The sequence below is a fragment of the Pteropus vampyrus genome, unplaced genomic scaffold, assembly GCF_000151845.1.
Source record: "Pteropus vampyrus isolate Shadow unplaced genomic scaffold, Pvam_2.0 Scaffold261, whole genome shotgun sequence".
NCBI lineage: Eukaryota > Metazoa > Chordata > Mammalia > Chiroptera > Pteropodidae > Pteropus > Pteropus vampyrus.
The window spans coordinates 596,446-612,498 of NW_011889042.1; the positions used below are offsets into that span (position 1 = coordinate 596,446).

A 16,053-nucleotide genomic window follows, 5' to 3' on the forward strand; every position below is an offset into this window, starting at 1 on the left:
TGCACAGTGTGGGATATCTTGCTACTTCCTTGAACTCCGCCCAAGAATAAAGACATGATTTTTCACAGCTGTTCATCAGTAAAATTTCTGGGATTCTGTCAATTCCTACCTTTCCTTGAGGATCCTTCTCTCCCCTCCCCCTTTCTGTTTATGGTACTCTTATTCCAATTTAAGAATATCTTTCCTAATAATTGACTGGTCAGAGATCATGGAAGTTTTGCTCTTAATTATCATACATGCAATCTCGTTTTCTTATCCCACGTCAAGATTTTGAATCCTTTTTTCATTATGACCTAGTATGTCATTACTTTTCCAAGATAGTGAAGATGAAATCTTCTTTCTGCCTAGATTGGGGAAAATTTTAAATGTAAAGAATGCGAGAGAGAGGGAAGGATATTTTATACATGTTGAAAAATATCCCACCAGACATGTATTTTTATATTGTGATACTTGCAAATGTTTCAAAGCATTCTTAACTAGAAAACTATTTTTACGTAAACATAAGGTATGGAAATGCCTCTCACAATCTCTATTTAGAATTCGATTCAGATTTAATGTTTCATAGCTATATATTTGGTATTTTTACCACTTTCTTTGGAAAGCAGAGGGTGGTTGAGAGGAGGAGGAGGAATATTCTCTTCTTTTTTAACTTTTCACTATGGAAAATTCCAAACATATACAAAATTAGAAAACAATAGTATAATGACTCTCCATGTACCTATCATTCAGCTTCGATAACTCACGACTAATCTTATTTCATCTATAATCCAACTCTTCACCCTATCCCTGCCATTAGATGATTTTTAAGTTTATCTTATTCGAATGATCGATAAATAGGATTCTAACCATTCTGGTGCCATTACTTAGTCCAGAATCCAAAACCCCATCCATTCATTTAAAACTTATATAGTGCTTATTCTGCAACAGGGACCAGCTTAGGCTCAGCATATGTAGAAGGCAACATAAAACTCCTGGAAAAATTCCATTAGGTACTAGTTAGTTACACAGTAGTATAATTTCTCAGTTCTCTTTAAAACTTTCCAATATCTTTCCATCACATTACCCTAGCTTTAAATCAGTCAAGCAAACAAGCAAGCAAGCAAGCAAGCCGTAAACTATGTGCTGCTCTTCCCTTTCTGCCCCCTTTGCCTTACTGACCCATCTTCCACTCTCAACCTGCCTCTCCACAGCCAGCCGCATTGGCCTCCTGATAGTGCTGAAACACTTCCTCCTTGTTCCCACTCCAAAATCTTTGTGCCTGATATTGTGGTGGTAACACTTTTCCCTGATATTGTGGTGGTAACACTTTTCCCGGCCTTTAGGATTTAGGACATTTAAATCACCTCCAATTAACAACAATAACAACATTTATTGTTATTGTTCCCTCACGATCTGTTCCCTCACCTCTTTAAAATCCTCTCTGCCCTCAGCTGCTTTCCATAGTTTGTCCTGACTTCTAGATATTTGTCCTTAGTCACCTTCTTGACTAATATTTAGTGGGTAGGAGTCTCAGAGATCCTCTTGCTCTGTTCCGTATTAAGATTTTAATATCAAATTTATTAAAAAGATGATACGGTTTGGGAACAACTCAGCCTTTTGCAAGCATAAATTTACTTATTAGTCCTACAAAATATACCAAAATTACTTCCAAGAGGATGCTTAAATGTTAATTAGATAATTATGATATTCTTTTCTTCATGATATCATTCAAAAAAATCACAAGAAGTTAGGTGTTATGCTTTGGCGATCACTTATGTTTTGTGCCTCTCAGCTGTAGAACTATGATTCTGAAGAACTAAGAGGTAATAGTTTTCACCACTGCAAATCTTACACTTTAATACTATTTATCCCCATATGATGAGTAACTGCCTGGCTTATAGGTACCATTTCTTCTCTGCCAGCGAGTTAACATAAGGTATTTGTATGTGTCCTTTAAAATCTTGCCCTAGGTTCTACTTTGTCTACTTCATTTCTATCTGTTTCGCTACGATTTAGTTCTTCAGAATACCTCGTCCTGGCACGAGAGCAGTGAGATTAGCATTCATAGTCACTGCTCTTAATATGCATTAAGAAATTTAAATATGTTCGTATCCTTTGACTTCATTTTTAGGAATGTAGCCTAAGGAAAATGCACATGTAGAAGTATATACACTTATCTCTGGGCGGTGGAAATTATGAAATTATTTTGTTTCTCATTCTTACCACATTTCTTCAGTGCTCATCTACTTTTCTTCTTCCTTTTCCCCCTTCTTTTTCTTTTCTCTCTTTCTTCCCAGTACTTTGTTGCATTATTTCCTTTAGTATTAAAATGATGTATAGAGACAGAGAGTTTATGAGAAATCTCTGTATCTTCTTAATTTTGTTGTGATGCTAAAATTGTTCTTAAAAATAAAGTCTATTTTATAATAAAAATAAGCAAATAAATAATATGAGACTATAAAGAAGAGGCTAAGCTTTTATGCGGATAACATTTGGTTCATAGTAGGAACTCAGTAAATATTTGTTGAATCATTTTATTGCTTTGACTAAGCACAGGTTCCTCTTTGTATGAGAAAGTAGGCTCTTTGTAATTTAAGCCTGTCTCCTACCACATTAGAATCAGAGAAACAAATGAAATATCTAAGAAAATAAAAATTTTTTGGATAAGTGAAATGTTTCAGGAATTAAAAGTGTTTTTAAATTAAAAATGCTTTTTTTATACCTTCCATTTATATGAAAGATTCTTAAAAATCTTATTCGACATTTGTTTTAAAAATTCCTTCCTGAATTATAGGAACTGCATCGTATTAAATGTTGTTATTGTTGTTAATTGGAGGTGATTTAAATGTCCTAAATCTTAAAGGCCGGGAAGTGTATTGGTACATGTCTAATGGATTTGTCTCTGCTCCTTAATGTATTTGTGCTGTTTAGATGTAGTAAGTTATTTCTTTCTTTTTCAGTGATATATGTCACAACTAAATTCCTGTAGATATTTTTTTAAAGTGTGCTCTTAATTGGAGATCTTTCTGATTGCTAAGAAATTCATTCTTGTTTATTAATTATTTGAATCGCCTTTGTGCATTAAATGTCATGTTTTATCTTTTAAATTATCACAGGATCCAGGATGGTTTTGCCCACCTTCATTTTTTTCCACCGCATGAATTGAAGTTATTTAAATGTGTTTTCTTTTTCCTGTAGTGGTCCCCCCTGGAAGTCCCGGCCCCATTACTCGGCATGGGTCCTATGACAGTTTAGCTTCTGACCATAGTGGACAGGAAGATGAAGAATGGCTTTCTCAGGTAAAACTCCAAAATGTTTGGCCTGTTAGAGTGCCTGTTTCTATTCTTGAATTTTAAAAATTATTTTTCTTAGAAGAAAATGGAAAGAACCGGGAACTCTTTTTAGAACTGCTAATAATTGATCATTTGTCTTTCCATATGAAGAATTTCTCATAGATACTGCTGAAGGCATACATACACCCATGTTGTATTCACACACGTGTGTACATTAGCTTTCATACAGAGGGCATAAAATATGCCTGTCTTTCCAACAATCCATTTATATCCTTTAGGACCTTGGATTTTAGGTAGATGCTTTGGGTTAAAATAAGAATTGACCTTATTAAAACAGTGAAGCCATTCAATAATCTTTGGGATTTGTTTTATGGAGGCAACATTTTCCGAAGATTGGGCCCATACTTTGATTAGGAAAGTTCAGCTTTCTAATCTGCACAAGTCTTGGTTGTGCCTGACTGGGTGTCTTTTCCTAAGCTTATGTAATGCTACTTCCAGTCATTTCTGAACCAGTCCTGGAGCAGCTTCAACTGACCCTTTCTCCCCTTGCCAGGTGAAGCTGTCTTCATCTCAAGGGCTTTAAAATAAAAGGTCCTTGGGCAGATTTCAAAATGATGAGATTATAAATGACTTCATTACAAATGCTGTTATGTCTGCTTCAAGTCTGACATCATTTGGTGAAGTTAATGACCTGTCTCAGATTACCAATCCAGTGGCTTTTCATCAGACAGGTGCCTCAGTGGAGGCTGGGTGCAGTTACATTGCTTTCTCAGGGAGCCCGAAAAACTAAAGGGAGTGTGGACACTGGAGAACCAAATTGTTTCTGGGTGACACATTTCATCGCACCTAAAATACTCACAGGAAGCCCCTCGAAGGAGGGTCAGTGCTTCAGGTCCTGGCACATGGAGGAACATCCTTTCTTGAGGATACCACAATAAAGAAAAAAAAAAGATTGGCAAAGAAACCACTGTCCTTCACTTCAACTTTTCAATTAGAAAAAGGGGTAATGTGTGCTGTCAGTGTGAAAGTATATACAATATGTTTGTACTGCACACAACAGGAGAGTGAATAGGAACATCTGGCCATCGCCTCAGTGAAATTGCACAGGCATCTGTTTACCTCTCGGCTCTGTGACACTGACGGTTTTGAGCTTAAAATACCCAGAATGCTTTATCTGTGGCCTAATTTAGATTGCTGAATACAACTACTTGAATCAGAAATCACTGTCCTAAATCTGAGTAGTTTTCCTTCTGTGATTAGTGGGAATGTGAATATTGTTCCAAGACCACGATGCTTTTTTTGCCCATTAGGACTTGCAAACACAGAGCTGCACTCTGTGAACCTTTTCAGTTATGCTTTGTTCAGAATTAATCACTGCAATCAGAGAAATGTGATTAAATATAAAAGAACTCAGGGCAAAAAGAAAGCACGTGGGAAGTCAGTTCCATAAAGTACATACACAGACATGGATGTAGCAGTTACAAGACATTGAGAAATAGACTTTCACCAAAGGTCCCCATATTTAGTCACTCATTCACGTTGCTCATATGTAAAATCATATAATATGTTTGTTTTGAAGTTTTACCCAGTATGTTTTTACCTCTACTTTGTCTTTAAAATGTTCAATGTAATATTGGCAACATTCCTTCCGCCCTCCATAGAACATAAAATTCATAAAGCATTTTGGACTTACTGTTTGGTAGCCCTTAAAATACCTGTGTCAATGTTCATGGTAGTTGAGAAAACACTTTAAATAAGTAATAGTATTTTAAAGACATATCTGGTTTGAGAGAAAATATGCAGTACTCTCTTCATTTGAAAATGGATTTTGGGAGAGTTTGAGGGCAATATAGTAAATATTATAATATTTAATTGTGGAAAGAAATTGGGCTTTGGGTGTTTAAAATTATTTCAGATGGTTTCTTTTCCTTGAATGGTTCAAGAATAACTTCAGGTTTGTCGTGAACTTGATCCTCAGTGAAAGAATTACTTTTAATTTGTAGATTTATAGGTGTAGTATTCAGTGCATGCCCACAGAGTGGTAAGTACTGTCTAGAGTGAAGGAAAAACGTAGTCCCTAGGGAGCTGACACTAGTTACATGAGGCAGGAAACTGGTCTTTTTATTCTTATGTGATTTTTGTATTGTATGTGTGTGGGTTGTGTGTGTGTATTTATACACACCACATGCACACATACACACTTAAAATGAATTTTTTGTTTATTTTGTGAAAACCTGTAGGAGGGATAAGGTGAATGTCTATTAGGCTGTGATATTGCCTTTTGATTGTGGATGCCCCGTTCCTCTCCCCACTTGGTTAAGATGGGCGTCTTGGAGAATGTGGGTGTTCAGAGACAGGAGAGGGGGATCATGAAAGACTCTCAAAAAGAAATCATAGCACATTTAATCCTGGTTCCTAATCTGTTTCAGGTAGAAATTGTAACGCACACTGGACCTCACAGACGTCTGTGGATGGGTCCACAGTTCCAGTTCAAAACCATCCATCCCTCAGGCCAAACCACAGTCATATCATCCAGTTCATCTGTGTTGCAGTCTCATGGTCCAAGTGATACTCCACAGCCCCTTTTGGATTTTGATACAGATGATCTTGATCTCAATAGTCTCAGGTAAGAAATAAGAACTAGGGAGTCATTTGGCTAGATTAATATGTTCATTCGTAATGAGCATCTAAGGTAATATTTACATTTTCGGCACAGTATCATGTTGCTGAATATATGCACTGTAAGTTGTAAGTCATTATTATCGCTGGAGATCTTATATGGGATCCTTGCACAAATAAATATTTGTGTTTCAGATCGTATTTCCCTGTATTGAATATTCAGTACACTTCTTAAAGCCATCTCATTTTGTGATGCCTTACTCATATTTCTAACTGCTTAAAGTCTTATGATATTCTCCTTTCCTGATTTTTCTGATGTTTTATCTTTCAATTAAACTACATCTGTCCTAATCTTGCATATTAATTCTTTAGGCTTTAAAAAGTTTTTGGATGAGAAAGTGTTGATATAAATTTACCTATAGTTTATCATCTATATATACTTTTGTTCATCAAAGATATTCCTCATTTGTAAGAGTCATAATACAAGGTCTACACAGTATGCTTTTATTATCGGGTTTTGTTTTTTTTTTTTTAATGCAGCTGAGAACTTTTTGACTTTTGCAGTTCAGTTTGCTTAGCAGTTTAGTTTGTTAAACCAAGACTGACACATTTAGGTACAACAGGCAATGAAGGACTCAGTCTAATGTAATATAATTTCCCTTTCTTTGTCTTCTTTTTATTTTTTTTATTAAACTTATTGGGTTGACATTGGTTAATAAAATTATATAGGTTTAAAGTGTACAATTCAGTAATAGATCATGTGTATATTGCATTGTATGTTCACCACCTAAATTTAAATTTCCTTCTGTCCTTGTCTTCTCTTTAGACAAAATTCTATAATGTATCTTTATTTGAATCTAAAATAGCCCTCTGACCTTTTTCTTGCATCTTTTTTAAAAAAATGTGGAAAAAATATATTCTGAACAGATGTTGGAAATACATTTTTTATCTACCTCTTTGTCAACATCGACAATAAATCTTTGTAACAAAGCAGCTGTGGCAGAGGTGGATTAGGCCAACGTGTTTCTTCTTTAACAATAATTCCTATAATTGAACATGTCTCCTTTAACACCTTTTTTAGTGTTTTAATTTTTTGCTTAGTTTGCTTTGTCTTTTATTTCTTTCATACATGTTGCTTTTTTTTTTTTTTTGCCTAGCATATTTTCTTTCCCTTTCTAGAAATTTCCCCAGGTTGACACACGATAGTGACAATACAGTGAGTGCTAGACCAATTTCAATTGTAAATTTTCAGGAAGTCAAGTTTAGTCAGTCCTCAACTTAGTGATTCCGTGCATAGTCATTTATATTTATAACACATTCGGTTACTTAGATGTTAATAGTAAGGCTTTTAAAATAGGTGACCTATAAGTCTGTGTTTATTCTCTTTACTGGCTTGCTCACAAGACACTAATTTTTTTTGTTTGTTTGTTTCTGATGACTGTTACCCACTGCCATGATAAGACTCTGTCCCTTTTTTTTTTTGAAGAATATCTCTAGCTCCCATATATACAACTCTGTTCGTTGATTTCATGACCGCCTCTGGCTTTCTTAGTTACTTCAGACATAATCCTTATCTAAGAGCTCTCTAAATTACTTCTTCGAACAATGCTATATGCCTGAAATCCTTCCAGAATTTTCTTCAGGGATTTTCATTTTTCTTACACTAAACAGCTCTCACTGTTTGTTGTTTAAATGACTTTAAATTCTTTATGTTTGATTAGAATATTGTCATGTTTATTCGACACATATAAACTTTGGAAACCTTCGTATTGGGTCACAGATTTATTAAATTTCTTTTGATCGCATTTGTAATTTATATAATATTTTTAAGTCCCTAATTTCCTTTTTCTAAATTAATTTATTTATTCAATTAGAGTTGACATTCAGTATTATTTTATATTAGTTTCAGGTGTGCAGCATAGTGGTTACACATTTATATAATTTACGAAGTGATCCATCTGATTAGTCTAGTACCCACCTGGCATTATACACAGTTATTGCAATATTATTAACTATATTCCCTATGCTGTACTTTGCATCCCCAAGACTATTTCATACCTACCAATTTGTACTTCTTAATTCTTTCATCTTTTTCACCCATCCCCTGAACCACCATCCCATCCAGCAACCATCAGTTTGTTCTCTGTATCTTTGAGTCTATTACTGTTTTGTTTGTTCGTTTATTTTGTTCTGTAGATTCCACATATAAATGAGGTCATATGGTATTTGACTTATTTCACTTAGCATAATACCTTCCAGGTCTATTGTGTTGTCACAAATGGTAAGGTTTCATTCTTTTTTATAGTCAAGTAATATAAATATGCCATTGTATATATGTACCACATATTCTTTATCCAATTGTTATAATTTATATTTAAAATTTGAGCATATCAGCCCTTGACTAAGACCTCGATCCCATTTAGAACACAACTTTGATGGGAAATTTAGATTTGTCATATGTCATTTCACTTATAAATGTCCTGTATAGTACCATTTCCAGCCCAGCATCTGATTAGAAATCCAAATATTTATATTCTCTTCATTCCTGTCACTGTCACTCTGTCCCATCTCCTCAACTCTGTTTCTTCAACATTTCTTTAAGCTTATGCACAATGGCAATATGGTTGTTGGCCTGACTTCCTCCTATAAATTGTGAAGAATTTGTTTAGAGTTTTTTTTTTGGCTGAACTCACCCAGGACCCTATCCTGTACCCCATAAGATATTACTACGAATTATTCGTTGCTATGATAGTCTGCCTCCCTGTATGCTAGCTAAAATAGGGAACAGGCAGGCGTGATGTTGACTCTCATATCCATCAGGGAACCAGGCATGGCTTAACCTCATTGTAGCTCCCTAATGTAAAAAGGTCAATGACCTGAGAAATAGATAATGTAAAATAAGTCTTCATAATGTAATATGAAGTCTAGTTTTGCCCTCAAGATTAGCTTCTGAGACATTGGTTACATTTAATTTTTTCAGCTAGTCCATTGCTACTTCTCTGAACCTCTCCCCGCCCACCCCCCCACACACATACACATACACACATGTGATTTTTTGTTTTTTGGTGAGAACACTTAAGATCTCTGTTAGCAAATTTCAGTTATCTAATACAGTGTTAACAACTATAGCAAACAGCTTATATATTATATCCTCAGACCTTGTTCATGTTATTTTAATTGATACATAATGCACATAAACTTCCCTGTATAATTCAGTTGTTTTTAACATATTTAATGTCCCCACCATCTAATTCCAGAACACTTCCATCACCCCTACCAGTTTGTTTTATTTTCGTCTTTTTTTTTAATGGAAAAATTTCAAGCATAAAAACATGTGTAAAGTTAAAGAGAGTAATAGAATAAACCTCCATGTATCTATTACCCACCTTTAACAATTTTTGGCCAGTCTTGTTTCATCTGTAGCCCCATGTACACCTCACCCAAAATTGAATTATTCAGAAACTCCAATGTAAATTGAATTAATAATAGGAAATTTACTAACTCATCTAATCTGTTTATACCAAGAAGGATTTTATTTTGGCTAACTGACCATATCTAACAGACTAGCTGCTTGTTTCTCTTAACAACCAGAAAATGATCTTTTGCATAAATTAAAATAAATTGCTTCTCTTTTCTCATTGGCCCAAATTGCCTTGGGCTTGTCCATCCCAGAGCTAAGTAATCTCTGCCATGAGATGATGGGATTTCCATGACTGGTTTAGAAAAATAAGCTGGAGTGAACAAATATTGGGTAGTAAACCATATTGTCCACTAGAGCAGTGATCGGTATTTGTATATCAACATTTCCAGCTTCTAGCACTAGATCAAATGCATTGTCCTTCACCTCCTTCTCATTTCTTTCTTTCATATAAAAAATACACATACATTTACACTGTGCTTTCAATAACTAGTCTTTTCCACTATTCATACTTGACATTTCAGGCTTCCATAATCTGTCCCACGATGCTTATCAACCTCTTATCTTCCACCAGGGTCCACTATGAACTCTATGTTTCAGCCAAATCATGCTCCTCAAGGCACACTGCACTTGTCACGTTCAGTCACAAATCCAAGGGTTTGCTTGTTCAGTGCTGAAAGTGCACTTCTTGCTCCTCTGCATATAAAACATATCAGATTATTGTACACAGATGCAATTCCTGTTACAGTTCCACAAAATCTTCTCGATCTGCTGTGGACCATTCATTCATTCCTCCATTTCCTCATTCGGAGCTTTTATTACTTACTTCATTCATGTTCACATGTTACTTTTCTATTGCATTCGTCATGAATATTAATGTGCTATACCACATATCCGCACATAGACCTTGTATTTCATCTTTTGTTTCTGCTTGTTGCTAGAATAATACTGACGCATGATTAATATTCAGCAAATACTTATTGAATAAACAAATTACCAAAATGCATGCATATGTTGTTATAACAAGGTTTTATTCCTCTATGTTCCTTGGGACTCTCAGATCTTTTAGTCCTGCAGATATTTTAATGTGAGTAATATTAATCTAATACAGCTGGAAATAGACTCTTGGCATTTGTAGATTTACCATTCGTAAGCAGCTTGAAATTGTATGTAGTAAATTGCAGTTTTGCTGAGACTCTAATTGATTTTTACATGCTAATTGGTAATTTTATGGAAGTAACTCGATTAGATAGTAGTGATCTTAGCTAAACGCCTGGCAGTCACATCCCAACACAGCTTCATTATCCTATGCTTGTTGTCATATATAAAGAAACTATCGTTGAGGATTTTAAGAGAGTTACTAAAAATTTTATATCTTGTATTGCTGCCTTTTATGGAAGGTGTTGCTAGCTATGGCACTATCATGAATTAGAGGATTTTCAAAATTCTTCATGTTTGTTTCTTGCAAACGTCAAAGGTTTCAGTATAAAATATTTTGTTTCTTTCTCATTCTTCTTATTTTATTTCTTTTAAATTAATATCAATTTTTCAATCCATTACTTAAAATCTATTGAATAACATACAAAGAGAATAAGGGGTTGGAGTGTAGAGAATGTTTGCTGTGCTTTAGACTTGTGCAAGAATTAGGGACTGCAGCTCCCCTGTTTGTCTTATTTTAGAATGAATGGTTCTTTAATGGATTGAGCTACTCCAGCATTCCTGATTTAAGGTCTGTTGTAGCGAGCGACAGTTTCGATGCCAGTAACATATGTGAATTAAATTAAATTGCATTGCAGGATCCAGCCGGTCCGCTCTGACCCAGTCAGCATGCCAGGGTCATCCCGTCCAGTCTCTGATCGAAGGGGACTTTCTACCGTGATTGATGCTGCCTCAGGTAGAAAAACACCTCCAAAATGCTTATTGGGTAGTTTTGTGCATTTTTAATTTCTTTTCTTGCACAATGTAAAAAATTGTATATTTTTCTGCCACCTTTTGTTTGTTTAGTTTTCTTTTATTTGTGGATTGTGTGTGTGTATGTGTATGTGTGTAAACAGTACTGTGCCTACATTTGTTGCTGAATGATGCCATGCATTTAAATATTGTTAAGGTTGGTGAATGATGCCGTGGAGTTGGCACTTGATTAAGTGTAATGAACACAGTATTGAAGGCTACAGCGTTGATGACTGCTTTGCCTTTGATCTCTCGAATGTGGAGAAGCAACCTTGACAGAGAACGTAAATACAATATATGGATTCAATTTTCTCAACCTGTTGAGTATCAAAGTGCCTGATCTGTGGAAGTAGAGAGTCCAAATGCTATGGCTTAAATGGTTTTATTATTGAAAGCATAAAGTTTAGAAATTCATTAACTTAACTCTAGTCTATCTATCACAGTTATTAACTTCCCATTCTTGGAACCAAGCCATGAATATGTATCATTAGTGCCTCAAAGTAGATCTCTGTCTTTGTAGGTGATAGTTTCTACATTAGTATTGTAAAAACGGTTTTCTGCCAGGCCTGCCAAATAATAGAACTGTTTGTAATAATTTTCTCATCTCTAAATACAGTGATAACAAATATAAGGACAGTGATGCTTTATATATTATGACACAGCTGTGGAGCATCTGAAGATAGCATAGAGCAGGGTTTCATAAAAAAAGTCTCTTACAAGTAGAATTATTAAATACTTGGCATTAGTCAAACAGTTGAGTCAGAGAGGATTTTAATCTATAGCAATTTCAAAATCCCTAGAGACTGCTGATTTGATTGAGGCTTAAACTGTGAAAGAAAATGGAAACAAACATAAAACTGATCTATGAAGGTCACTTTTAAAAGACCAAAGCTTCTGTTTCTGATTCTGTCTCTAGATGGATTTTGAAGTTTGAAAGTTAATAGTCTTTGTACATTTTCTTAGCTTTCTACTTCTTCTTCTTCTTCTTTTTTTTTTTTGTCTTTGGATTGCTCTTGTGTCTGATTGAGCTGTCCACATCCAGGGCTGTGCCTTCATTTTTAATGTAGACTCTTACTTTAGAGGACTCATACTTGTCCCTCTGCTTTAACTTGGCAACGCATGGTTGTCCCCTGGAAACAAGCACAGAAATGTGCCAAGTCTCTATCCTTGGTTCCCTGCATTGAATGAGTTATTGAGAAAGGTGACTTAAACAATAAATCTTCTTGATAGTTTCACTCTGAGAATGCCAACAGATCCCGCTCATCTGGAATTATCATTTACAACTAAGAATCCTGGAAATGATGTATTTTAATTTAAAGTATTTCATTCAAGATTATAATAGTAGGCTTTGTTGTCGTTGTCGTTTTAACATTCTTAAACTGCCATATTATTAATATTTTAGAGTCAAGTCACTAGCTACCAGTCAAGTGAAACGCATGTCACTAAAGCAGTTACCATGTATGTTATTAAAAATTGCCATATTCAATGCCGTAATCTGCAGTAATACTCCATGTTTAATCATGTAGCACTGTCTCAGTTTTAGTACTCTGTAAAGTTGTCTTGCCACAGAGAGGAATATCAGTGAACTATTACAACCATAGTTTTGTTTAACTCTGTTGCAGAAGAGTTTTAAAGTTGGTGTTTGAATAAGGAATTAGATCTCGGCCTTTGACTTGCTTTCATTTCCATCAGAGACAGATCATAGGAATTTCTAGGATACTGTCCTGCTCTGAGCCTCTGCCCGAAAGTACCAATCTTTTGAGTAGAGAAAGAACTTCTTGGTGACTAAATTGTTATTTTTCTAGGACTATTAAAAAGCCGTAGTTCCTTCTGAAAGACAGCCAGAACAACAAAATGTGTGTGCTGCTTTCTCTAAATTTGAGCTAAAGAAACCCCATAGAGGAAGAATTGGACTTTTAAGAATATTTCTCTACTTCTCAAGTGGTTTGGACCCCTCTTGTTCCACATATTTTTTTGAGTGAAAAATGTTTTGTTGGGGAAATTTCATCTGTTTTATCTGATAGGACCACTGATGTAACAGACTTACTTTTCTATTGATATGTAACATGATGGAGGCTAAATGGTTTGGATTCTTTATGAAAAGAAATTTATGGGAAAATTCTGTTTTTGGATTCTTCTATTAAAAAGAGCCTAATAAATGTTTGTAATTGCTCCTGAACCAGAAAGTGCTTCTCTGATTATGGCCCAGGCATTGGAGTCAGCTGCATGCTATGAATATGCTTATTTGGAGTTTTGATTGCTTTTGCTTAGAGATCTGACCAATGTGGCACCTCCTCTGATGGGGCTCCATTGCTTTGTCTTACCTTCAAGCAATTTATACGACTAAATATAACATATTTTTCATTGTTCCTGTGGCATATTTCATAGTTGTCCCTCTATTTTAATGACAACTCCTGCTCTGTCTTTCTAAACTAGTGGTGATATAATTATTTTTCATGCAATTACTTTTCAGAGCCATAGAATTTAAAAATTTGTTGTGGTATGATTAAATCTTTTGACAAGTGTAACAGTTTTCAAAGTGAAAATATTTTATTTAAACCTTGGGTGTGCATGTTATGTTTTGATATCTGTGTGTTAATCTGGCAGTGTTGTTCTGTTGAAACTAAAAGATCAGTAGAGAGTTGTGCTGCTTTTTCTAAGAATTTTTTTTCACAATTTCTTGATCATTTAGTGTTTCTGTGCTTCATTCCTTCACATAGAACACATTTCCTAAAATATGTGTTTTTTATTTATTGACTTAGGTGATTTAGGTACAGTGTAAATTCTATACCTTTAGATACCCATGAACCAGCTTTTTGCATCTCTATATAAATAAGGGTATTTTAGACTCAGAAGATGTATAACTGCTTTATCAGAAGGTGCTATTTCCATAACATGTCTCATCTGCTCTTTGGTTATTCAAAAGACATTATCCTACTTAAGATTTTTAATTAAGTAATCCTGAGGTGTTCTTTTGTTGACTAAGGAGAAGACCGTAACGGAAATGGACTTTATCAGATTTTTATTTACCCACACAAGCAACCCAGAAAAAACGGGATTTGAAGGAACTACTCCATTTTTCCTGTGTTCAACTAATTAACATCAGTGTCTCTGAATTATAGACAGTATTTCTATCCAAAGCACTACATGGATTACTTATCTTTTTTTTCCCTCTATACATTCTTTTTGGTTAGGTATCTAAGAATTTCTTCCCATCATTTGTCCCTTATAACACGTATCCCTCTTTTGATAAAGGTGTAGGACTTCTGAAGAGAAAATATAAGAGCTGTCAGTGTTTTTCTAACTTTGTTTCCCACATCGGTGACTGATGTTCTTGTTCCAATACTTGAAGGCTGTGCCTGTTGGATAACATGATAGCAACTCTAGTTGCTTTTGAGTCACCCACACAAAGAACCTAGAAAGATCTGGTTTATCCTAAATTCATTTGTATTGGTTTGTAGTTTGATAGAGAAATTGATGTTTACCAAGAAAGAACTCAAAACAACTGAGATTTAAAGACAAACTTATGCCTGGCTCATATGAAGAGCAGACATCTTTGTCAAACTCTACTAAAGTAAACATTTTTTAGAGAAAAGTGTTAGAAGTGGTGGGAGTGGCATTTATGTACATTTCTAAGGAAGGAAACAGTAGGAGAAGGAAAATTGTGACAGATAAGTAAAATAAGTTTCTATCCTTTAGAGCAGGCTTTGGTACATAATGTATTTAGTGTGTTACAGCAAGCATTTCAATAAATAGGGACAGAGTTGCAGAATTGGTATTTGTTGCTGTTCTTGACTCAAGAGAAATATTATTTTTGCTGTACAAATTTCATCACGGTATCTTAAAGCCATCAGAGACACAAGAGATGCTGGTGGTAAGAGGCAAAGAGATTTGTTCAAGAAACATCGTTCAGTCTATCATGATGAGGTCACCTCACTCCGTGATTCTAAATCTATAGCTGAGTGACAGAAGCCATGACGTTATAATCATGGTCTTAAACTTTTGCTGAAACAGGTCATGTTTAACTACCTATTCATTCTTCTACATTTGTTAAAAGAATTTAAGATTTCCTATGCAAAAATTTGTTTCACCTTTTTGGGCAGGGATGCATTCAAATTACTGCCCAAAGTAATTCTCAGATATAAAGGATACAAAGTTCTTTAGAAATATTAAAATATTTCTTTGAATAAATTGTGTGGTTTTCATTTAATAGAGTTCCAGATAGTCTTTGTGATTATAAGGTGTCGAAAACTGCAGGCATTCTTGTACCTTGGGTATTCAAAGCCTATGTGGGATCAGTAAGAGGATTATGGATAAGGGTGAAATTAAAAGAAGGCTTAGTTTTGACCTGTGAACAGTCCCTCAGAGGGGGAAAAAGGAGGTCAGTAATTTTATTTTGACACTATTTATACTTGAAACATTTAGTAAATAATCAAACTCATATTAAGCTTGGCTTTTTTTGTTAGGAATGAGGAAGTTTATTGACTATTTCATCTTTCATCTAATAAACACCTACTGTCCATGTAGAATTAAAAATAAGTTTTAGCCATTAAGAACATAGGGAAAAGACCTGATTTGCCCATCAGGAAAGTGCCGGCCACATCTCTCTCCTGATTTAAATATTCCTCTCATTCTTGTTTCTAATATTTATAGGATGTTAGAAGATGAAATTCAAGTTAACAATGTGGAAAAATTTAGCTCAGCACAATTAAGAAACAAATGATTGCCCCACTTGAAGATGAAGAAACTGTAAACAGAAGTAGAAGAAGCTGTTGGGAAAGTTTTTCTGATGAC

The 16,053-nt window shown here is 34.8% G+C and overlaps 1 protein-coding gene across 1 annotated transcript in view; it reads left to right on the forward strand.

Annotated features, from left to right (window-relative positions):
* BCAS3 (BCAS3, microtubule associated cell migration factor) overlaps window positions 1-16,053 on the forward strand; it is a 535,625-nt gene that overhangs the window by 270,135 nt on the left and 249,437 nt on the right. Inside the window, exons 21-23 of the mRNA XM_023520385.1 lie at window positions 3,178-3,278; window positions 5,702-5,898; window positions 11,106-11,203. Coding sequence (XP_023376153.1) covers window positions 3,178-3,278; window positions 5,702-5,898; window positions 11,106-11,203 — 396 coding nt within the window. The remainder of the gene's footprint in view (window positions 1-3,177; window positions 3,279-5,701; window positions 5,899-11,105; window positions 11,204-16,053) is intronic.